Source organism: Anopheles coluzzii, chromosome 2, assembly GCF_943734685.1.
Source record: "Anopheles coluzzii chromosome 2, AcolN3, whole genome shotgun sequence".
NCBI lineage: Eukaryota > Metazoa > Arthropoda > Insecta > Diptera > Culicidae > Anopheles > Anopheles coluzzii.
In genome coordinates, this window is record NC_064670.1 from 5,320,543 (window position 1) to 5,341,485 (window position 20,943).

Consider the following 20,943-nt stretch of genomic DNA (forward strand, 5'->3'; position numbering starts at 1 on the left):
GAGCGATGGGACGACCAGAACCGAACCAAACGACGATCGTGGTGGAGGAGCTGAAGCTTTGTCAACAATGTTGTCATTCAACGGAATTGCTAAACGATCGCTGGGAGATTGGGCATGGAAAGGGAGAAGACCAGCAGGCGTTGAACAAGAAAAGACGCACGCGATGGCGTAAAGATGTTTGATTATGTATTCCAGCAACAGCAGCAGCAGTAAGATATGACATTGATTTCCTGCCCGATTCTTGGCGCACTTTTGGGCATGATTTCGTGTGTGTGTGTTTCAATATGGTTAGCTTTTTTGTATCTTAACTCATCTTTTCTTAATGGGGATAATATCTCTAATGAGGAGTTTAGAGGAATCGCTGCACATTAAGTGCTAAGTGCACATCATCTCTCTGCCACGCGACACTGCCAGTAGGATCAATCCGACGACATCAAGGGAGTGGTAGGGGAGGAGGTTGCTTTTTTATGTAATTATCAACTATCAAAGAGTGTTGGAGAGCGTTTGTAAACCTGCCCGGTCGGGGTGATGATTGATTCCAATCCTAAAGGTGTAACTAGACAGGTCATTTCCATACAACGCTTGGCCGTAGAGAATGGCTTTTTGTGTACATTACATCGTCTCTCGTTCTCACTCTCTCTCTCCTTTGCATTGCAATATAAGTCTGTCTCTTGTATGTAGGGTTAAGTACCGATCGATCGATTGTAGTAGTGGTAGTAGTAGTAGTCTCCAAGATCGAGCTTAATTATGGTTCAAGTAAAACAGGAACTTGCACCTACCAGCCGGTTGAAGGGTTATAGCCCGCGGCAGGATGCCATGTGTGTGTGTCAGTTGTTTGGTGAACAATGCTCCAATCCGACCACCGATTGCGCCACCGAGACGAGGATCGTTTGAATTCTAGCTTACAAACACACACACACACACACACACACACACACACACACACACACACACACACACACACACACACACACACACACTACCGCACGCGATGTGACGGCAGTAGAAGGGGGCGCCCACTACACCATAATCATATAGCACACAGGCCTGTGTGGTGAGGTAAGCCAGGGCCCGCGTGCCATCGTTTGGTATTTTGGCCCGAAACGAAAGTAAGTATCGAACGCAGGGCAAAGTCACGCGGAAGGTGAACCGTTTAGCCAACCGAAAGGTGTGATTGCGACGCCAAGTGACACGTAAGCCAAGGCGGTCCTTAGAACGTGATTACAAAACACACGACACAGCGGGTTAGGCAAAATTACATCGAAGGCAAGTAGGATTATCGTTAATCGTTTTGGCTATTAGACTTCCTATATCATAAGTTCCGGCTTACTCACTCACGCACGCACCGCCAAACCACGCGGTGAAATCAATCCTTGACGATATCCTTCCCATTGCGTAAAAGGGTCGTGTCGCGTCATAACGCACGATCAATACAGAGATCTTACGTAAATAAAACATCCACCAAATGCTCAAGGACGCACCAGCAAACCGTCGTCACAATTCGCATCTTTTGAGAGATCGGTAGTTCGTTCGGTGAGGCTTTTCTAATGATAGTAAAGGTCACTGGCTGGCCCCTCCGATGGCGCAAGAAACGATGCGTAGCCAATTTTAAATTTTCGATTCCGTTGATTTGCCAGCCCGGGCCACCTAGCCGCACCACCGCGTTGTGGAAGGATACACAAAAGGTCAGTATTTAAAGTGAGCGATAAAAAAGAGGGTTAATAGAAGATCTTCGCTAACCTCAATACGGGTATACCGATGGAACACTCCAAAACGCTGATAGTGTGCCGTCCGGAAAGCGGGTTGATCACAGCTACACGGGCTGTTAATGAGTGATGTGATTAGGCGTGCGTTCACAAGGACATTGGTGTGTGTGTGTGTGCAGTTGCCATGGAGACACATTTAAGCACCACTGCCGGTATTGATGTGACAGGTACGGAGAGCGCGCAGTACTTAACGACGCATGGGCTACTTTGATGATACTATGCGATGGTGGGAAAGATGGCTCTTTGTGTGTCGTTTGTTTGGAAGGTGTTCGTTGTATTGTATTTTGAAGCTCGTAAAATTAGACAGCAATTAAAAACCGATCACTACCCTTGCACCTTACGTGACTAATCACAGCAACTAGCTGCAACAAAATCAAGTGCTCCAGAAGAAATGTGTGCAACCATCTTACCCAAACACACACACACAAACACCAAACACGTGGTGACAGGCTGCATTAGCCCGACCACGTGGAGGCTGGCCGCGCGGTTCGAGTGAAACGAACCTAGCGGGTTTTTAGAAAGTAAAACAATGAAATGCAATGCCCGACAGCCACCCCACTCTGCCGAAAGTCTCTTTAGTAAGGGTAGGTTATGTTATACCTGGCCGGGTGGGTGGGGTGGAGAGTGAACCTATCGATATCACTTATTTATTTTTCATTTATACGATTACGTACGTGTAGCAGGGTTGGCGGCGCAATGCCGCTGTGTTTAGATGTGTTTAGCAAAGTGCGCGCTACGCACGGCTTTATTTTCTTTCAGTTTTGTCTTTTTCATTTTTTTTCACATGATTATGTGATTGTGTACGCTTCGGCACGCTTTTGCGATCGTTCGCTGGTGATACAGCGAGTTTGTAACAGCTCTCTTTGTGCCATTCCTCCCAATATGTGCAACATAAACGATGGATTTAGGGGAACCTTCTTCTTCTCTCTTGGAGGCGCTCTCGGAAGTGTATGAAGTGGAGTTTGTGTGTGTGTGTGTGTGTGTGTGTGTGTGTGTGTGTGTTTGTGCACCCGATCGGAACAGGGGTGTATGTATGCAAACACACGCAACGCTTGCGGAAGGGATCCCACCAAGACTCCGAAGGATGGAGGAAATCTCGTGCCAAACTACACAACGCGATCGTTACGACGGAGCCCTCGCCGTTATGTGATGCAGTGATTTTCGGTGGATTATTATTATTATTATAAATCTCCCACCTTCTCCTTTAATCATGGGAGAGGGGCAAGAGAGGCAGTTTTGGGGTTTGTTTCACCCCCCACTCTTGGCGTCTTTCACTCCGTGGTCTTTCTTTCCGGTTCAATCAACACACTCCGTGTTACCGCGATGCTGCTGCTGCTGTTGCGGAATAACGTTTCGGGGAGGGGGGATGGGGAGTATGTGAACGGGCTCACCAAAAAAATATAACCCGAAAAAAATATTGACAAACAATCAAACCACGGCACGTTTTTGGGGCGTCTTTCGAAACGGTTTTTGGCCAGATTGATAGTATCGCGCATATAGCGCGTAACAGCTGTTTTAACGCTTATGCTTCCAGCCTGCCGCTGCAATCCTATTTCCCGCACACAAACACCCTTCCCTCTTGTTATCATAGCAAACAAAAAAAAAAAAAAAACAATTGGTTTCGGTGGGAAATTTTGTAAATTAAAATGCGAATTTTCTCTACCTCATTTCATTTTGGCTGGCGAGAAAGAGGACGGCGCTGAGCCAAAAAGCATTGGATTAGCAGCTGATATGATGCTGCTGATTGTGGTCATTTTTCTCTGCTGTGTAAGTTTCACTTTTTCTTCTCTCTTTTTTGTGCCAATTTGTGCCGCCAACCTTTAGGGTTGCATTGGGATGTGAAGCTCTCACCCTGCCCTCCAACGGTTTCCTTTGGTATCATTGCATTGCATGAGAAAAGTTCCAGATGTTTTACGTTCGTTGTACGTTCGATTTCCTTCGAAACTAAATTCACACACACACACACACACACACATACAAAACAAACGGTCCGCACTGACCTTTTCAACTCGTAAAAATGCACATTCTTAAAACCGGACCGGAACCGTTGCGCATCCGAGTCGCGTATCTCGCTGGCGGCTGGCGCGTACTGGTGGGCCCCCGTTTTGCTGGTTGCGCACAATTCGGACACGTGCGTGCGTAATGGATTCAGTGCGGGTTTCAAGGGTTTAACCTTGCGCCACTAAGACCAAATGCTGCATGCATTCACACACATGCACGAATTGTACGAAATTCGTGTGCAGCGCGCGTGCGCTGTGCGCAAAATTAGAAAGACAAAGGGAGAGAGAGCGAGAGTGAGTGGGGGAGAGGGTATTGCTATGGTGATGATATGCGTTTCAATCAAACGCACACGACGCATCGAGGGTGGCCTAAGCAGGCTGCTCGTCAGTCTGGCGTTCCCTCGTCTGTTTTATTGAGCAGCAGGTGCGCTACATAAACATCCATAACGGCTAAATAAAACAATAAAAAAAAAGGCAGAACAAGATATTAGTATGTTGGTGTACTGGTAGAACACATTTGCACATGTGTGTCATGGTGTGCACGTGCTGCTTGTTCGAGCGTCCGTTAACGGTCCCTGCGGAGTCACGTGTTCGATTAGATCGGTTTGTATCCTTGTGCGTATTGGGGGGTTCAGCAGCATTCGCATTAGCTTCCGAACAATTGCATAACGGTGTTTGGAAGCTTTTTCGAGACCCATCGTCCATGCACACACTCAGAATGCATTTCCAAGGTTATAACGAAAAAAAAAAAAAACAGTAAACAATAATTCCGTCCGACTAAGCACACCACTCTTGACAGGGCCATCCGTCTGTCCGGCCATGGAGTTTTGCGGGCCACGGTTGGCCCTTTCCCACTGACCCACACCCAGAGTGTCAGTGTTAATAAAATAAAAATAATAATAAAGTAGCGGAAAACATTGTCACCTGGCTGCTGACGTTCAGTTAAATTGTGCCACTGTTTTTGTGCGTCCTCACTTGAGCGGTGTCTCGCTAACAGGGGAGTTACGGCTCGAATTCGTACTTCAACCGTGCGTTGTGATGTGTCATCTTTCTTCGGATCGGCTGCTATGGTTTTGGAGGGTAATTGTTTACCATGCTTGGGGTAGATTGCGGTGTGAGTCGCCTATCGCGGCACCAAACACTGCCGCACACTTGACCTCGGGCAGATCCGTCCCCGGGAGTGCGGTCGTACAGTTATGCAAATGCAGAATCGAACACTCGGGCAAGTTCATGTACTGTTTGGAGATGGATATAGTAGACAGTTGGACACTTGGACACAGACATTAGAAACAGTTAATATAGTACAACAAATGATTCTGTCTAGCATGTGATGTGATGTCTACTTATCATATCCAGACGCTTTGATAATTTCGAGTACGAGCGTAAAGTAGATGGCGTAATATCGAGGAAATAAACCTTCAAGGTCATTCAGAAAAAGCTTATTTGTATCTCAGCGGTACACTATTAGGATGATGGTATCTTTTTAATGTCTACAGATTGTTTGGTTTTGCATCTCACAATGACATGTCAAAATATTTAGTTTTGATTTCCTCTATTAAACGTGTCTAGAAACTGAAACCGCTTCTATTGTTTCGCTGAAGTACGCGAAACAAGCACTAACTACAGTTGCTCCATATGGCAAAGCATGTTGACGTCTAGTATCTAAGTGGCCATCTCAGTACACAGGTTGTGACAGGCGCAAGATGAGTAAAGCAAGCTATTCCACCCTCTCCAAAAGCACCCCAAAAGCTCGCACCATCGGATCGATCGGACAATAGTGGTCTGCAGCATTCGTGCGCTCTCTCTCTCTCTGTCTCTCTCGTCCTGATTGGGGATCAACCACTATTACTAAACCGCCGAACTGGAGAAAGGGAACGAATAAGAGCAACATCGTCGTCGTCACTGTCGTAGTATCACACACATACACACCGTTACGTTCACACAACCTGCCTCCCGGGGAGGGAAGTACGTAGACACGTTACCGTGCGTTACGTTACACCATCCAAGCAAGCAACGCCTTAGCAACGGGCGGTTCAGCTCAGCGGCAGCGTGGTCATTCCGATTGCAGTCTTCGGGCGTGCAGGTTGTGTGCATCCGGTTCGCTCCTTGTTCCTGCCGCTCGCTTGTTGTTTGTGGCACCTTTTTCCCCACACCCCTCCCTTCGCTACAGTGCGTTGCGGGTGTTGTGATCGAGCTTGTACGATATAGTTTGTGATTTTCGGGGTGGCGATATCAAAAAAGGAAAGTGAAACAAAAGTGAAAAGTGTGTGATAAAGTCCATACTTTGTGGAGAGTTTATTGAATTGTGAGCGCGCGCGCGCGTGTGTGGGCGAGAGGTAGGAAATGGATGACAATTTCCACAGCATCGATCGTGTCGCGTAGATTTTGATGGGCGAGCGAAGTGTACAGGAAACGGAAAACGCAACACCGAGTGACCAAATATTGAAGTGCTAAGCGAAAGTGATTACAGCACTCATCTTCGCATTGTAACGCGCAACAAGAGGGTGTGTGTGTGTCTGTGTGTATATTTGTTTGCGGCAAGTGTGATAATATTCGAGTTTATTTTCCTCCTTCTTCTTCCTGTTCACGACCATCTCCACAACAGTGCGCGTGTGTGTGTGTTTACTCTTAAAGCGCCGCCTGGTTGTGTAACATAACAATCTCTTTCCAATTGAATGCTTTTGCCTGGTTAAGACGAGCTCGCAAAGAGAAAACGTAACCCGTGGCAACAGAAAGTGGCCAATCGGGGCCGTCAGTTTTGTGTTGTTAAATCAAAGGAGGCACAATATTCTCTTTCTGTGCAGCAACAAAACAACTCGACAATGAAGCGCACCAGGATCTGGTCAGGATGGAGCATCAGCGTGATGTTGCTACTGGTAGCTCTTTTGCACTGTAGCGCCACCGGTGGACAGGAGGTGAACGTGACGCTTGCGCAGCCGGAAGGAACCAACCAAAGCATCAACTTCTCGTTCGATCGGTTGATACTGCTCGAGGAAAAGCTGACCGTGTTCGACATCAAACGCATCGCCAACGGGTGGAGCACGCTGCGGCCCCGTCTTAGCGGCACGTGCGGCGACCAGATGACGCAGTATCTGCTGGGCCTGCAGGAGGAGAAGCTTTGGGCGCTAAAGAGTGAGTTCAGTTGAATGAATTTCCCTTAAACTGTCCAAGCTCGTTCCGTTCCACTCAATCACATTACACTTGTAGCGCGTGGACCTTACAACTGTATTTCCTGCGGACAAGCAGGAAAAAGGTCGTAAAAGACAAATAGCAATTAGAGTCCGTTTGTTTCACCCTTTTCTTCTCTCTCTCTCTTAATGGATATGTTCCAGCTCAGTTAGTATGACTTAATTTTTTGCACCCGTCTGTGTCTGTGGGTCAGGAAAAGGTACGGCCTTCCTGACCAGAAACATCCTTCCCCGGGACCGATTGTAACGCGTGTAATGACGCGCATCAAACTACTGTTTCCACCCATTGCCGCCCTTTTTTTCTGCTGCTGCTGCTGCTGTTGTCCGTTGTTGTTGTGCGAAATGTTTGTTATGCGGTGGTGTGATTTTCTTCACATGCCACCCTACCATTTCTTCACCCTCACTCGGCCCCACGGCCCTCTATCGTCTCTCTCTTTCTGTGTGTTAATGTTGCACTTTTAGTCACTGCGCCGTTGCGTTGCTGCTGCTGCTGCCGCTTGGGGGTGAGTTGAGCCGTTTTAGTGGCATAATGTCATAATGACGGCATTGGCAGGCGGCTCCTCCCCCCCCCCCTTCTTCGTTTGATGTAGAAACAAATCGACAAGAAACCCTTCCCATCCCTTCCTTCGCTTTCAAACCTGCTGCGAGGGAAAAAATGCAATTCAGGCCATGGTGAGGATCAATCGATCGTCTTTCTTTCTTTCTTTCTTTCGCGTTTCGTTCCTTTCCGTGTTGTTGGGGGGAGTTTTTTCACACACCATCAAAGAAAAACGAAATGAAAATGTCTTGATATCCACACACAGACAGACAGACACGCTTTAGCCCACACACCACTGGTAGGGGGTGGTGCAATGGAGCGGCATAGCGATCACCGGGTTGGGTATGGGGGAAGGGAGAGAGGGGAGGCGGGATAGTGCAACAGATGGCGTGTCGGGTGGCCCCAATGATGGCGAAAGCTTACATAATTTCGTGCACAAACCTAACACTTTTCAATCGGCCTTTGCAGGGGGAAGGGAGGGGTGGGGTGGGGTGAGGTGGGGTTTTCCCTTTTGCTTTTCCTTTGGTTTGGTTGTTTGTTGTTGTTGCTTCTGCATTGGACTGTGTGATTCTGTGTGGAGGAAGGTGGTTTTTTGTCTGTTTGCATGATATGATGGCTCCCTTGGGCTATGGGTCGAGCAGTTTGATTGCGATTGAAGGCGATTAGGGTCGGAATGGGATTGATTCTTTTTTGTGTGATGTGCCACAAAAAACACACACTATCATGGCTTTAAGATCTCTTGTGGGGGTTTTTTTCTCATGTAAGATCGTTTTGCCATTTCACAACGATCGGTATCGGTATCATTCGGTGATCTTGAGCCACTTGTCAAGAAATTAATTGGCACTATTTTAATATACCTTTTTTTGTGTGTCTTAGAAAGGAAAAATCGTACAAAACTTGATTGCTCAATCACTGAAACGTCCTCAAGATCGTCGATCGTAATAGTGTCATTTTTTGTTGCTGTTTGTTATTGTTAGTGAGAATTGAGTAGAAAACTGCAGCTCACCGAACAAATAACAAACCCACCATACTGTCCATGCTGTCCAGCCACCGTCCAGGAGCGGCTTAGCTAGCTTAGCCATTCCCCGGCCAAAGGCACACGTTTGTTTGCTCCGGCCGCGCTTGTTTGGTTGGGCCATTAGTGGCTGATGCAGCAAACTCCCCTTACACCGGCTGAACTGTGCTCGTACCAACGGTTGATAAAGTGGTTGTAATGCAATAAAGCAGCGATCTGGTTGGGGCGTCTCTCTCTCTCTGGGCAAATACTCGTTTCCTGGCGTAGGGCCGGGTATTTGTTCCGCGGGGCCACTATATTCCAACTTGTAGGGAATATCCACTTCGATGCTCTCCGCCCGATAGCCATCACGTGAGTGGCGCAATTTTTGCATTGAAAATCACAAATCGAACCTAAAACACTCCTCCGTGGTAGGTCATACAGAGCGAGGTGATTATTATAATGATTAGAGTTTTCTGTCAAGGTTTTTTTTCTGTGTGTGGCGTTTGTGGCGTACACAAAAGCAGGTTTGGTTTCGCTTTTCGATGTGAGCAGCGTGGGTCACGTACGAAAGATTCCCACGAGCATCAAAACGTTTGATTTTCATCATAATTCCATCGCGTATCAGCGTATGAGCTAATAGCAAACCAATTGGAATGCTGCAATTTGCCTTGATAGTGTTGATTTGTCTTTATTTAGCAAACATGAATACTCATTCGTTGTTTTAAGGTAAAATTTTACTGTTTATCTCGTTTCTCAGACAATCGGTGTATGAATCATTCCCCAGTGCAGGCTGGAAAATGAATTTTCCCCTTGAAAAGTGAAACAGCAACCAACAAAGAACTGATTCGAATGTGTTTTCCCCATTCAAAATAACGCTTTTTTTCTGTCGAGCCTTTCTTTGTTCGGAGTAGTTCGCATCAAAATTTGCATACCGGTTTTTTGTTTTGTGTGTGTGGTTGCTTCTTTATGCTTCACTCTTCATTTTGCACATTTGGGCGATAAAATTTGCTTTTTTGCAAGGCCATTGCCATAAGGAATGGAGTTTAGAATATTTCCGGAACATTCCATCGTCGCACCATCGAGCAAAATAACTGTCCCACCACGTCTTTCACCTTCTTTGTGTTGCAATTTAAGATAAGAAGAGGTTTTAAGCAAATCGCATCGCAAAAGCAACCATCCACCGCACCGACCATCTTTCTCGGTGCAAAATGTGGTCAAACGACATGTTTGCCTTCTTCCGGCTAGTCGTGAACTCTGTCGCTATGGGACGACGACGACGACGACGACAATCTGCACAGCTTGCGCGCGTATACAGGTACCTGATTTGAAGTTCAAACCTGATCGATCGCAAAAAGTGAAACTAATGGAGTGGAAACGCCTCCTCCCAGGGTAAACCCCTCCCCGGCTGCAAAGTGGCTAATGACTGACTCTTCAGATCGGCCATTGTGGGACGATCGCTTCCTGTGTGAAGCGAAAATGGTGCAATCATGTCATCCCAAAAAAGTGTCCAGATGCTCCAGAAAGAGCAGAAATGACTGAGCTTTTGACATTTGAGGGCTGCTCGGACAGGAAAAGTCATCGCGCGACCGTCGCATGCTTTTAAACTATTTCACCATACACACACACCGTTGGGCCGTTCCCTAGTCCCCGCATTGGCTTCGGTTTACCACCAAATCCACAAACGGACCGTACCGAATGTGTATTCATAATTTCTCTCACCACAGCCCACACCGCACAGGCTGACTGACTGACTCAATCGAAAACGAAGGGGCGGGGGGAGACCGATCGCGCGTAATAGCAAATGCGTAACAACACAGATCCTCCCGCTCCAACTCGTTCCCTTTCCTCTTCGTTCCCTCCGCTCTGCACTGCATCCGTGGCCCCATTCGATTTCTTCACCGGCTTCAGCTGAATGGGTTGTATACACACAAACACAGACAGACACACGGTTGAGTTGTGTTCAAACCCCTTCTGTCTCAATCATCATCCATCACCACCACCGCCGGTTTTCCCAACTCAACTTCGAAACCTCAACCCCCCCCACAAGACGACCGCTGCAACAGACCATGGTGGCCACGATGTGAGCCGCGTGCGCGTGTTACGTCACATCCAAATACGAAAAAGTGAAAACGAAAGTACGAAAGGAGAGTGCTTTCGGTGCATACAGGTAGACATAACCCTTGAGTGACGAGCACCACTGTCCTGACGATCATCCCTTAAGAGAGCGATGCAGATAGTCTGTTTGGGTGTTGAACGAAGAATTGTCAAGGTGCGCAAGAGTCCCGATGTGGGGTTTGTCTTGTGACAGTGAAACAAACCCCGCTCTTCCAACGGGTTCCGCCCATTGGAGGGTTTTGGGATGCGCTTCCAGCGGGGCATCACAATGGGCGGGAGGGAAAACCTGTTTCTTGTTGTTGTGGACAGACCGCTGCCTCATCCTGAGGGCTCGTCGTTGACAGCAGGGCTGTCATCCGGTGACGTCCTCAGTGAGGATCGCGGCGCGAGCAGGACCAGCCGTCCTCTCCCCGCATTGCGTGTGTGTTGTTTATATTATTTATTACCAATGTTAATTGTACCCATACCAAAGATAGTGACAAAATATATATTCTGTTTGTGCCGTACACACCACCGTCTCATGTTTGTATTGTGCGGACACAACAGTGGCGACGAGGATGGGATCCTCCTCGCGTAGGGGGGGATCCTACAAAGGACCGACGCAGCACGGAGGTCACCATCGCGGTTCCACCATCGCGCAACCGCCATCGCGCAGGATGGGCACGCTTGGGCTTGCGCGAAGCCCTGAAGGGATCCTCACTCCGCTGCAGCACTATACCGGACAAAGCGAGGGGACATTCCGCTTTGGACCGTCGTCACACGGCATCACCGCCGCCCGCTGCAGCGTCATCGGACACACTGGTGCAGTATTGTCGTGCGCGGCATCACGGCCGCCCTTGCTGCACCAGCATCATCGCGGAGCCCGATAAGGCACAGTGCTGAGGCATTTCGGCTGCCCCCTGTGGACCTTCATCGCCGGCGCTCCAGCTGCACAGGTGCGTCTCGACGGCGACACCACTGTCGCCCCTGTGCAGCACCATCACATGTGTCCCGAGTGCACAGTCGTCGTGCGCGGCATCACGGTCGCCCGCTGTGCACTCGCATCGTCATCATCATCACCATCATCCTGCGCGCCCTGCACAGCAGTTCACCGGCAGCGACATCACGGTCACCCCTGTGCAGTGGTACCGGCTGAGCGGTCCAAGCGCGCGCGGCACCACGGCCGCCCCCTGCTCAGCCGCACATCGACGCCCCAACGGCATCAGCATTCGTAGAGCTGCCTCAGCAGCATCATCGGCGTCCGGTGCAACTACGTACGACAGCGGCAGCGTCATCAGCTGCAGTGGCACCGACAACAACAACAACAACAACAATAACACCACAGCGGCTGCAACGGAACGAGCGAGCGCAGCACATCGGCTGCCCCCTGCTCATCCCGTTGAGCGTATGGCATGGAGGCCGGTCTGCACTCTCCCCCGTTACATAGCGTCCCATGACCCGTACGCTTGCCACGCCGGTTTTATTCGTAATAAAACCGCTGCGTCGGCTTAAGCCGTACCGGCTAAATTAAAACGGGGAGATGTTGTGGACAGACCGCTGCCTCATCCTGAGGGCTCGTCGTTGACAGCAGGGCTGTCATCCGGTGACGTCCTCAGTGAGGATCGCGGCGCGAGCAGGACCAGCCGTCCTCTCCCCGCATTGCGTGTGTGTTGTTTATATTATTTATTACCAATGTTAATTGTACCCATACCAAAGATAGTGACAAAATATATATTCTGTTTGTGCCGTACACACCACCGTCTCATGTTTGTATTGTGCGGACACAACACTTGTGCATTTTCCATTTCGATCAACAATGATCGTTCAATTTTTCCTTCTTCGGGGGTTTTCTTCGTGCTTCTTCCCCCCCACCCTTTTTGCGCGATCGAACCAACCGTGATGCAACAGTCTGTTGGTGTGTGTCGGTGGGCTTTAATGGGCATCATGCCGTTGTACATTTGCTTTGTCATTTTGTCGAACCCCGATGGTAACGGAGTAACACCCCCGTGCCAAAAGCAAGACATAATATTGTTATCATACACTGGTCACTCTGTGTGTGTGTGTGTGTTACTTTTTTCTTCAAACTCGACACAAGAAGGTCACATGGGTTGTGCGCGGCGTTTCGCCTAAGGCACACATTGGAGCGCATGACTCGCATGGCTGTATTATGATGAGCGGGTTTATGAAGTTAACAAATTTATAAGAAAAAAACCCCTTTCCGCGGTTGTAACAGTTTTGTAAAGCTAAATAGAAAGGTTCGAAATCGAAACAAAATCAGAAATTCAGTGTTCCATTTTTTCCAGAGGTTCGTCTTCTCTTTTTGGGGCAGTCGCTCGTTGAAGTTCTTTGTTTTGTTCGAAGTAAATCTGTGCGCCGTTCAAGTTTACATTTAATTTCCCTTTCATTTTACAGCTTTGCTTACCCAAAATCAATCAAATCGGTAACGCTTGTGTATCGTCCGGTATGTAACGGGTTGTGTGCGTGTGTGTGTTTGGGTTTTTTGTGTTGTTTCGCTTGCTCTTTGCAGGCATCTTCGCAGGGGCGGCAGTGGGGGATGATGATATGTATAGCCAACGCATAGTGGAGAAGGTGAAGCAAGGGGGGAATGCAGTCAAAATTTAGGTCATTGTTTTAAGGTAGCGAGCGCTTGGGAGCTTTACCAGATGGAATCTGGCGGGGTTTTTTCGTTGCTGTTTGTTGTGGTTCAGTGCTAGTTGAGCTGGTTTGTGGGTTGCTGATGATGATGATCATGATGATGATGATGTTGTTGAGGTGTTGCGTGTACGCTGGCTGTATCGTCATCTTTGAATCATCAGTGTAGAGATCTCAGCCGACCTTTGCTCTCTCTTCGATGGCACCACACACGCACGCGCTGGAGAAACTGAAGGGCTTCTGAGCCAAGGCGCCCTTTTGATAATCATGAATTTCAAGAAAGCTTACAAAATTATGCTGCCCCAGTTTGAGTGTGTGTATGTGGGAGCAAGCAGAGACAACTTTGTACCCCCGTGTGTGTGTTTTTCTCCAACATTCAACATGAAAAGGAAACAGTAACGATCCTTTGCTTCGCTCTCGTGATTTTGCTCTCGAACGATCTTTTATTAAGCGCTGCCGCGAGACATAGCCTCGGGAGAAATTTCGGCAAGACTGTGCAATGACCATTGCGAAAGTCGCTAACAACTCTGTCTCCGACGAACTGTGTCACCGTACGCCCGACCGCACTGGCGCGCAATAATTGTCTCTCGTACGCATCCCCCAAAGGCTTTCTTTCCTTGCGATCGTCCGATCGCCGTTTGCCAATTTTACCCGTTTAACCCAGTGGCCATGAATTTTTCGACATCGATGCAATTTGCAGTGTCTGTGACCCGCTTTCCACAGTACCTCCCCTCACACACACACTCATAACCCTCCAGGGCAGGGTAGAAAAGTGTATGATCGACGTATGGCTCACGTTCGATTAATCCGTCCATCGTCCTCGTCGGGCGGCGGTTTGCGAATTCAAAAACATTCGTCATCAGACCAAGGTCCTTTCGGCGAGCAGAAGGGAAGTTCCAAGGTCCGGTTATGTTTTTTTTTTTCAAAAAAGGCGGGAAAGTGGATGCGGCATAACTAACTGAATGAATGATCCGTTAACAATGCTGCCCGGCCCGGGTGGCCCCATATATGCGTTGACTTTGGCACGTCGTTTGTTCATCATTGTGCATTCCACGAACATCCGAAATCGTGCTTCGTAATCGCCGGCCTAGGGGACGTCAAGGAGTGGGTCTGTTTACCTTTTGTCCCATTTCATTTTCCCCTTTCTTGGAAATTTCAATGTCAACCGAAAATGTTGTTGATGCCCTTCCACCCAGCCTGGTCCCGATCGCCGGGAATCGGGTTCGTTGTGTATGTGGTGGCTGAGCAAGGAAAGCAAATCACTGTGCATACAATTATGGCACTTTTGCGGCACAGTCTTGACACAGTCTTGAGGGAAGCTGTGCGAATGAGAAGACATTTTTTGTGTGTTTACGTAGGCAGTAAAAGCTCCCAAAAAATGTCACTCTCTCTCTCTGTCTACCTCTTAACCAGACTCTTGCAACTCCTTTTTCGGGCTGGGGAAGCTCGTTAATGTTTCGTCCTTGAGTTCATCCAAGCTGCGTGTAACTGTGTGTGTGTGTTGGTAGTGCGCAGTGGTAGATGGGTTTGGCTTTAAAACGAGCACACCACTAAGGGCTCACGGGGACTTTCGAAAGTTTGTTGCATTGTAGCCGTGCAATTGCCTTCGGTTTCGCCGTTTCGTTGGTGTCGTTTTTGCATGCGGTTTTTATTTTCCCCAATTGCAACGATTGTCACTTATACACACACAGACAGACACACGCGACCACGGTGTACGGGTCGGTTGGGGATTACATAAAGGAAAGGTAACGAACGGCCTTTGGCCGCACGGTGGCATGGTGCAGCTCATTATCCGTTGCACCAGAAGAAGGACGTCGGTACAGGGTCGTACCGAAGGCTGCTGCAGTCAGTAAGGAAGGAGGCGTTGATGCTGGTGTTCGATTGCTATTCAAAACGGTTGGATCGCCATGCACCCTACATTAGCTCACATGCATGTACGACCGGTCAAAACCACTAATCTCGACGGAGACAAACATTAAATTGCCACTGCTGTAACCGCTAATCCCACACCGGGAACTGCACGGAGTGGCCTAATAAGTCACTAGCACCACCACCACCACCATCAGCAGCTTGCTTTAGCGGACCAAATAGACACCGTCCCGCCAACCCAAAAAGGGGAAGGGACGGGCTAGAAAATGGGTCAGTAGTGGTCGCGTAATCGCGTCCACCGCCACAGCTGTTTTGCATTTTGGCGCAACATCTGTGAGAGTGAGTGTGTTTTTTGTTGTTGTTGTTGTTGCTTCCACGTGCTCCCAAAGCCGCGCAAAGATATATTCGCCTTGATGATTAAGGAAAGCGCCGAAGCCGCAAGCGGTGGTGAAATGATGCAAAAAAAAAAACAGTGAAAATAGACACACGCAATCAGCGGTGTGACGGGAATGCGGTTCGAAGCGCAAGATGAAGGCGGTTATGCGAACGTATCGTCGTCGTCGTCGTCGTCGTCGTAAGCTTTGGTTTGTGTGCTGGCCAGCAAAACAGGATCGCCCGTTTCGCGGTTGGCTAACGAACTGAGAAATGTTTGCCTGACCGATATTTTTGTTTTTCCCCCGTTTGGCCATACCGGGACGTCGAGCATTACGTCAGAATAGCATGATCGTTGGTTGGATTGGACGAGATCCCACTAAGGGGAGGGTGTATGGCTTCGTTAGATGTGACACTTTTTGACTGTTTTACGAAACCGACGAAACTGTGGCGACTATTTATTTGGTGAATCAGTCAGTGTGTCAATCAAGGTTCCCGGTTGCGCGAGGGAAAGACTCCAAGAAGCGTGATCTTTGCAGCTGAAAGTGAATGGAGAATTTAAGTAAGGTCGTTCCGGTGCAGCTTTGGTGCAGCCGGGAGTGAACGGAGACAGAGCTCGGTCGGGACAGTTCTTTCAGTTCAGTAGGATGCTTGATGCCCGAGGTCTACGGGTAATGGTGAGGCTTTTCAAGGGAATTGCAGTACTCTCTGCAGTGTCTGAGTTCTGAGCGTAGTTCCAGATCTTTCCAACTGAGGAAACAACAAAAGTTGGGTAAAGTCTTCAGAAAGTCTTGCATCACGGAAGCAGATGACTAGCGAGAGATGAGTTCTCGTGCAACAATCGGAAGAGAGGACGTTCAGGTGATTTCAGCTTTCGAAAGTGTTTGCCAACCAGTTTACCTTCTGCCGTGGTGGTGAGGGTCATTGACTGATTGAGCACGTGTGCTCACACCCTCAAAAAAAGAAGAAAAGATGCTCCACGAAGACAATGAGTTGATGCTGATGATTGAAGAATATAATTGTGTCATTTTTCATCTCAACAGTAAGATATTAATCTTGGACCGTTGCAAAGATAAATGTCAAGCAGTGAACATTCGTTTTTTTTGCGCGGCATCCATTCTCAAGGATAGATCAGTCGGAACTGGATGTCCTTTTCGGCATTTAATGCATTCAAAGAAACGAAAAGATGTAAATTTTTCGCGCATTCTGTTTGTTCTGGCTAGCCATTGTGAGTTATTTTTAAGCTTAAATTATTCAATGATAATCACCTCGCACGAGCGCCGAGTCTAGCCGAGATGGTGTCCTGCGACGGAATAGCTCAATACGTTATCAGGTTTATGGGGACTAACAATTAGCGAGAGCCTTGGGGAACTTTCCTTGTTCGATCCGTGTGTTTGTGTGTGGGTACTGGCAATATCACACGGAAGCCACACACACACATAGATACCGAGTAGGGGGCGTTGCGTTGCGATTAAACCGACAGCGACAGCGGCTAATGGAGGTCCCAGGCGAACATCGAAACACATTCACCTTGCGTAGGGAGTCACGGAAAGCCAGAGGGCACGCCGGTGCAGCGGTTTATGGGATGAGAATGATGTGACGCTGAGGGAAGTGAGGGATGCAAGAAGCAGATTGATTTATGCCACCAAACGATAAACAATTTAGATGTCTCAAGGTTGCGGTACGGCACTGGGTGCGGCTGTATCATCTGTCACGCGTTTAATGTGAACGTTCCATCAGCGAGTGATGATGAATTGCATACAGGTTTAATGTGATCTCTTGAATGAAAGTAACTTAAGCAACTTGCATAATGAATGCTAACACTTCTTCTTCTTCTTCCCTTTGCCTTGCTACAGTGGATGATTCATCGGGCAAGTACACGAAGGGGTTCTTCTGGGGCAACAACTACTGGACGGGCTCGATGGACCAGTGCTCGTACATCTACCAGAACGATAGCGACACCGACCCGGCACCGAAGAAGAAGGGCCGCAACACGGACATCACCTACATCAATGGCAATTTCCTCGGGTCGTCCGAGATGGAGCACCAGAATCCTCCGTTCGTGCCCGGCTTCTACATGGCGAAAATTCTCATCAACGGCACCGAATCATTCAATGCGGTAAGTGTTTATGTTTTGGCCAAGATGCTATCCTCTAATGATCGTGTTGCTGATGTGTCTTTTGCGATTTGCAGATTCGTACCGTCGTGGTGGGACTTTGTCTGCCGAGTGGTTGCAGCATTGCCGATGTAGAAACACTGCTCAAGCTGGACATCGACCGACGGCACGTTGATCAGGAGCTGGTTGGGGTACGATCGCCCACGTTGAACAATTTCTCGCTGTGGGACGATTTTACCTTCCGGATCTTATTGTACGTAGCAATGCAGACGTCGCGAATGGTTACCATTTATAAAGCTCACTGGCTTATCTTCTCGTTTTATCTGTTTGTCGTTTTTGCAGCGTCTTTTCGGTGATCGTCGTGATCCTGCTGATCAGCGGTACCGGATATGATCTTGTGCTGCGCCGCCGCTACAAAGCCAAGATGCGCATCAAGAGCTACTGCAAGGAGCTGACCGGGGATATGACGAACGGGTTGGGCTGCACGACGTACGATCTGACGCACCGCGAGCCGGAAGAGAACGGCAAAGGTAACTGCACGGTTATCCGAGTACCGACGAGCGTTAACAATAACAACTCCGATGAGAACCTTGCCGTGGAGCTGACCGCAACGGAGGAAACCAAGTTGAGTAAGTTCCGCCCGGTCGGATCGGTGTTCTTGGATCGTCTCCGAGTTGTGTGTGTATGTGTGTGTGTGGGTCTGTAGTTTTGTCCAGGAGCTGTCCAGGAACTCCTGTACACACTTCCAAAGCAGTGTGAGCTTCTGGAGAGTCAACAGAGTAACTAACAAACTTAACCCCCAAAAAACTGCACCCGATTGTGTGCTAATATGTGTGTGTCGCTAACAGTTGGTTGGTGTTGGGTCCTTTGCACAACTTTGTGTGCTTTTTAATCAGTTCTTACTGATGACATAGAGTTCTGATGTGTTTATTTTGTGTCCCATTTCCTCCAAAGGTTTGTGGGCCGAGCTGCTCTTATCATTCTCGGTGGTGACCAACTTTAAGGCGATCTGTGACAAGAATGTCGGAAACGATACCATTCCCTCCATTCACGGACTTCGTGCCATCTCTATGGCGTGGGTCATTCTGGGTAAGTTGAGCTGAGGTGCAGAAGAGACAAGTACGTTCACTAATTAATTCTCTTATGGCAGGCCACACGATGATTGTCGTGTTCAAGTACTCCGACAACATGGAGCTGCGCAAGGTGGTGGAGAAAGAGTTCCTGTTCCAGATCGTGCTGAACGGTGCGTACAGTGTGGATACGTTCTTCTTCATCAGTGGATTCCTCGTGTCGTTCATCTACTTCCGCACGAATGCGAAGGGTAAGCTGGAGAAGCTGACCAAGGGTGTGAGTGAGTTTACGGCCGGAACGTTCCACTTCTTCGGACTGGTTGGTTATCGTTTTGTGAGGTAAGGAAGATGAGTTATGCCTCCAAAAAGAGATTGTGTAATGACGATGAATGATAATTGTTACAGATTGACTGCCCCTTACCTGTACGTACTCGGAGTGGTGGAGGTTGTGATGCGTTATCTGGAGCAGAATTCCGTGTTTGAACCACCGACGCAGGATCACATCAACTGTCCAAAGTACTGGTGGCGTAACATTCTGTACATCAACACCCTTTTCCCAGTGGAGCAGATGGTAGGATCAGTTGATCTTTGATGACAGCAAGGAGCATCCACTATAACGTTTCTCTCTCTCTCTCACACACTTTCAGTGTATGCTGTGGAGTTGGTACTTGGCGGATGACACCCAGTTCTACATCATCGGTGCCCTGATACTGATCATTGCCGTTCGACACTTTAAGTTTGCCGCCACGATGATGTCCGTGTTTATGGTATCGGCCTGGGCGACTACGGCCTACATCGCCTTCTCCAACAACCACATGCCCGATGCGGATGATCCGTTCGCTCTGTTTGACAAAATCTACGACAAACCCTGGACGCGTCTGGGACCGTACCTGGTCGGCATGAGTGTTGGGTGGATTCTGTTCAAAACAAACTGCAAGATCAAGATGTCTTTGGTAAGGACAAAAAGAGAGCGAGCGAGCAAGAGGAAGTGCCTGGAAGGGTTGTAACATGCGTTCTCTTCTCGATTGCAGCTCACCGTTATCTCAGGTTGGGTGACTTCCACGATGATGATGCTGTATCTGCTGTTCGGTCTGTACAACACGACACTCACACAGACGGCGGCTGCGGCGTACAGTTCGCTCAGCCATACCGGCTGGGCGATCGGATGTGGCTGGGTCATCGTTGCCTGCTCGTCTGGCTACGGTGGATGGGTCAACAAGCTGCTGTCCACTCCGATTCTGTATCCGTTCTCGCGTGTCACATACTGCGCCTATCTGGTGCATCCAATCATCAACCGAATATTCGCCCTCGAGTCTGACTCTCCCATCCACATGACACCAAATGCGCTGGTAAGAGAAGCGGCAATACATCAGCGGGAAGTTATTGCATACTAATCTCCTTTTGAATTTCTTGACACTTCCCTCATAGGCCACCGTCTACCTGGGCCAGGTGGTATCGTCCTACGTGCTTGCATTTATCATCTCGCTCTCGTTCGAGGCGCCCGTCGTAACGATGCTGAAAATACTCTCGCCGAACCGCAAGAAACGCATCTAAGCGTGATGCCGCAATCATCCCTCAAACCAAAACTCACAATTCCCTCCCTCTGCCCCTCCAATCGTTCGCGTTGGCCGCGTCCCACGAGGACTAGCTGCCTGCTTTGGTTTATCTGTGTTCGGTTTGTGGCTCCGTACGGCAGTACCTGCTAGCCTATTGGTGTGATTTTTCCGCTTATTTGTGTGAGCATATCTCTGTGTGTGTGCATGCGTGTGCTTCTGCGTGGAAGAAGCGCTGAGCTTCAGTTGATACATCTACCATTTCGGGGGGTGGGCGGATAGACGACAGGCGCGCCCTGGCTCATCCCCTGCAACAAAGACAGAGATAACGAGGACGAGAGGGACAAACCGTATACATTTACTATACAATAACTACTAGCAAGGGTGATTTCTGTTCTGCATGCCTATGGCAGGCATGGTTCATAGTAGGACTAGTTGGATAAGTATAATATAGAGATATACCGTATGAAAACTGTGCTCAGTAAGTGTTTTGTTACAGTAACTTAGACTGATCGTGACCGATAGGCGATGTGTAAAATGTAAATATATTTTGGGTGTGAAAACATATTTAACAAAATGACGCAGTTGAGTGAATTTGATTGAGCGTTGTTGTTTGATGACATGCAAATTGAGATTTATGAGTTATTCGTTTAGTAATCAGGAAGAAGACCTGTCCTGATTGTAACGTACAAGGGCTCGACTCTTGACACGATAGCAACGTTAGTTGA

The 20,943-nt window shown here is 48.5% G+C and overlaps 1 protein-coding gene across 1 annotated transcript; it reads left to right on the forward strand.

The window, feature by feature from the left end:
* The first annotated feature begins 5,802 nt into the window (after nucleotides 1-5,802).
* LOC120951299 (nose resistant to fluoxetine protein 6) lies at nucleotides 5,803-20,795 on the forward strand. Its single transcript, XM_040369930.2, has 10 exons — nucleotides 5,803-6,898; nucleotides 17,333-17,595; nucleotides 17,670-17,845; nucleotides 17,935-18,221; nucleotides 18,547-18,681; nucleotides 18,743-19,001; nucleotides 19,068-19,233; nucleotides 19,310-19,615; nucleotides 19,694-20,011; nucleotides 20,091-20,795. Exons 1-10 carry the CDS (start codon nucleotides 6,589-6,591, stop codon nucleotides 20,214-20,216), a joined length of 2,346 nt encoding a protein of 781 aa, XP_040225864.2. The 5' UTR covers nucleotides 5,803-6,588; the 3' UTR covers nucleotides 20,217-20,795.
* The last annotated feature ends 148 nt before the right edge of the window (nucleotides 20,796-20,943 follow it).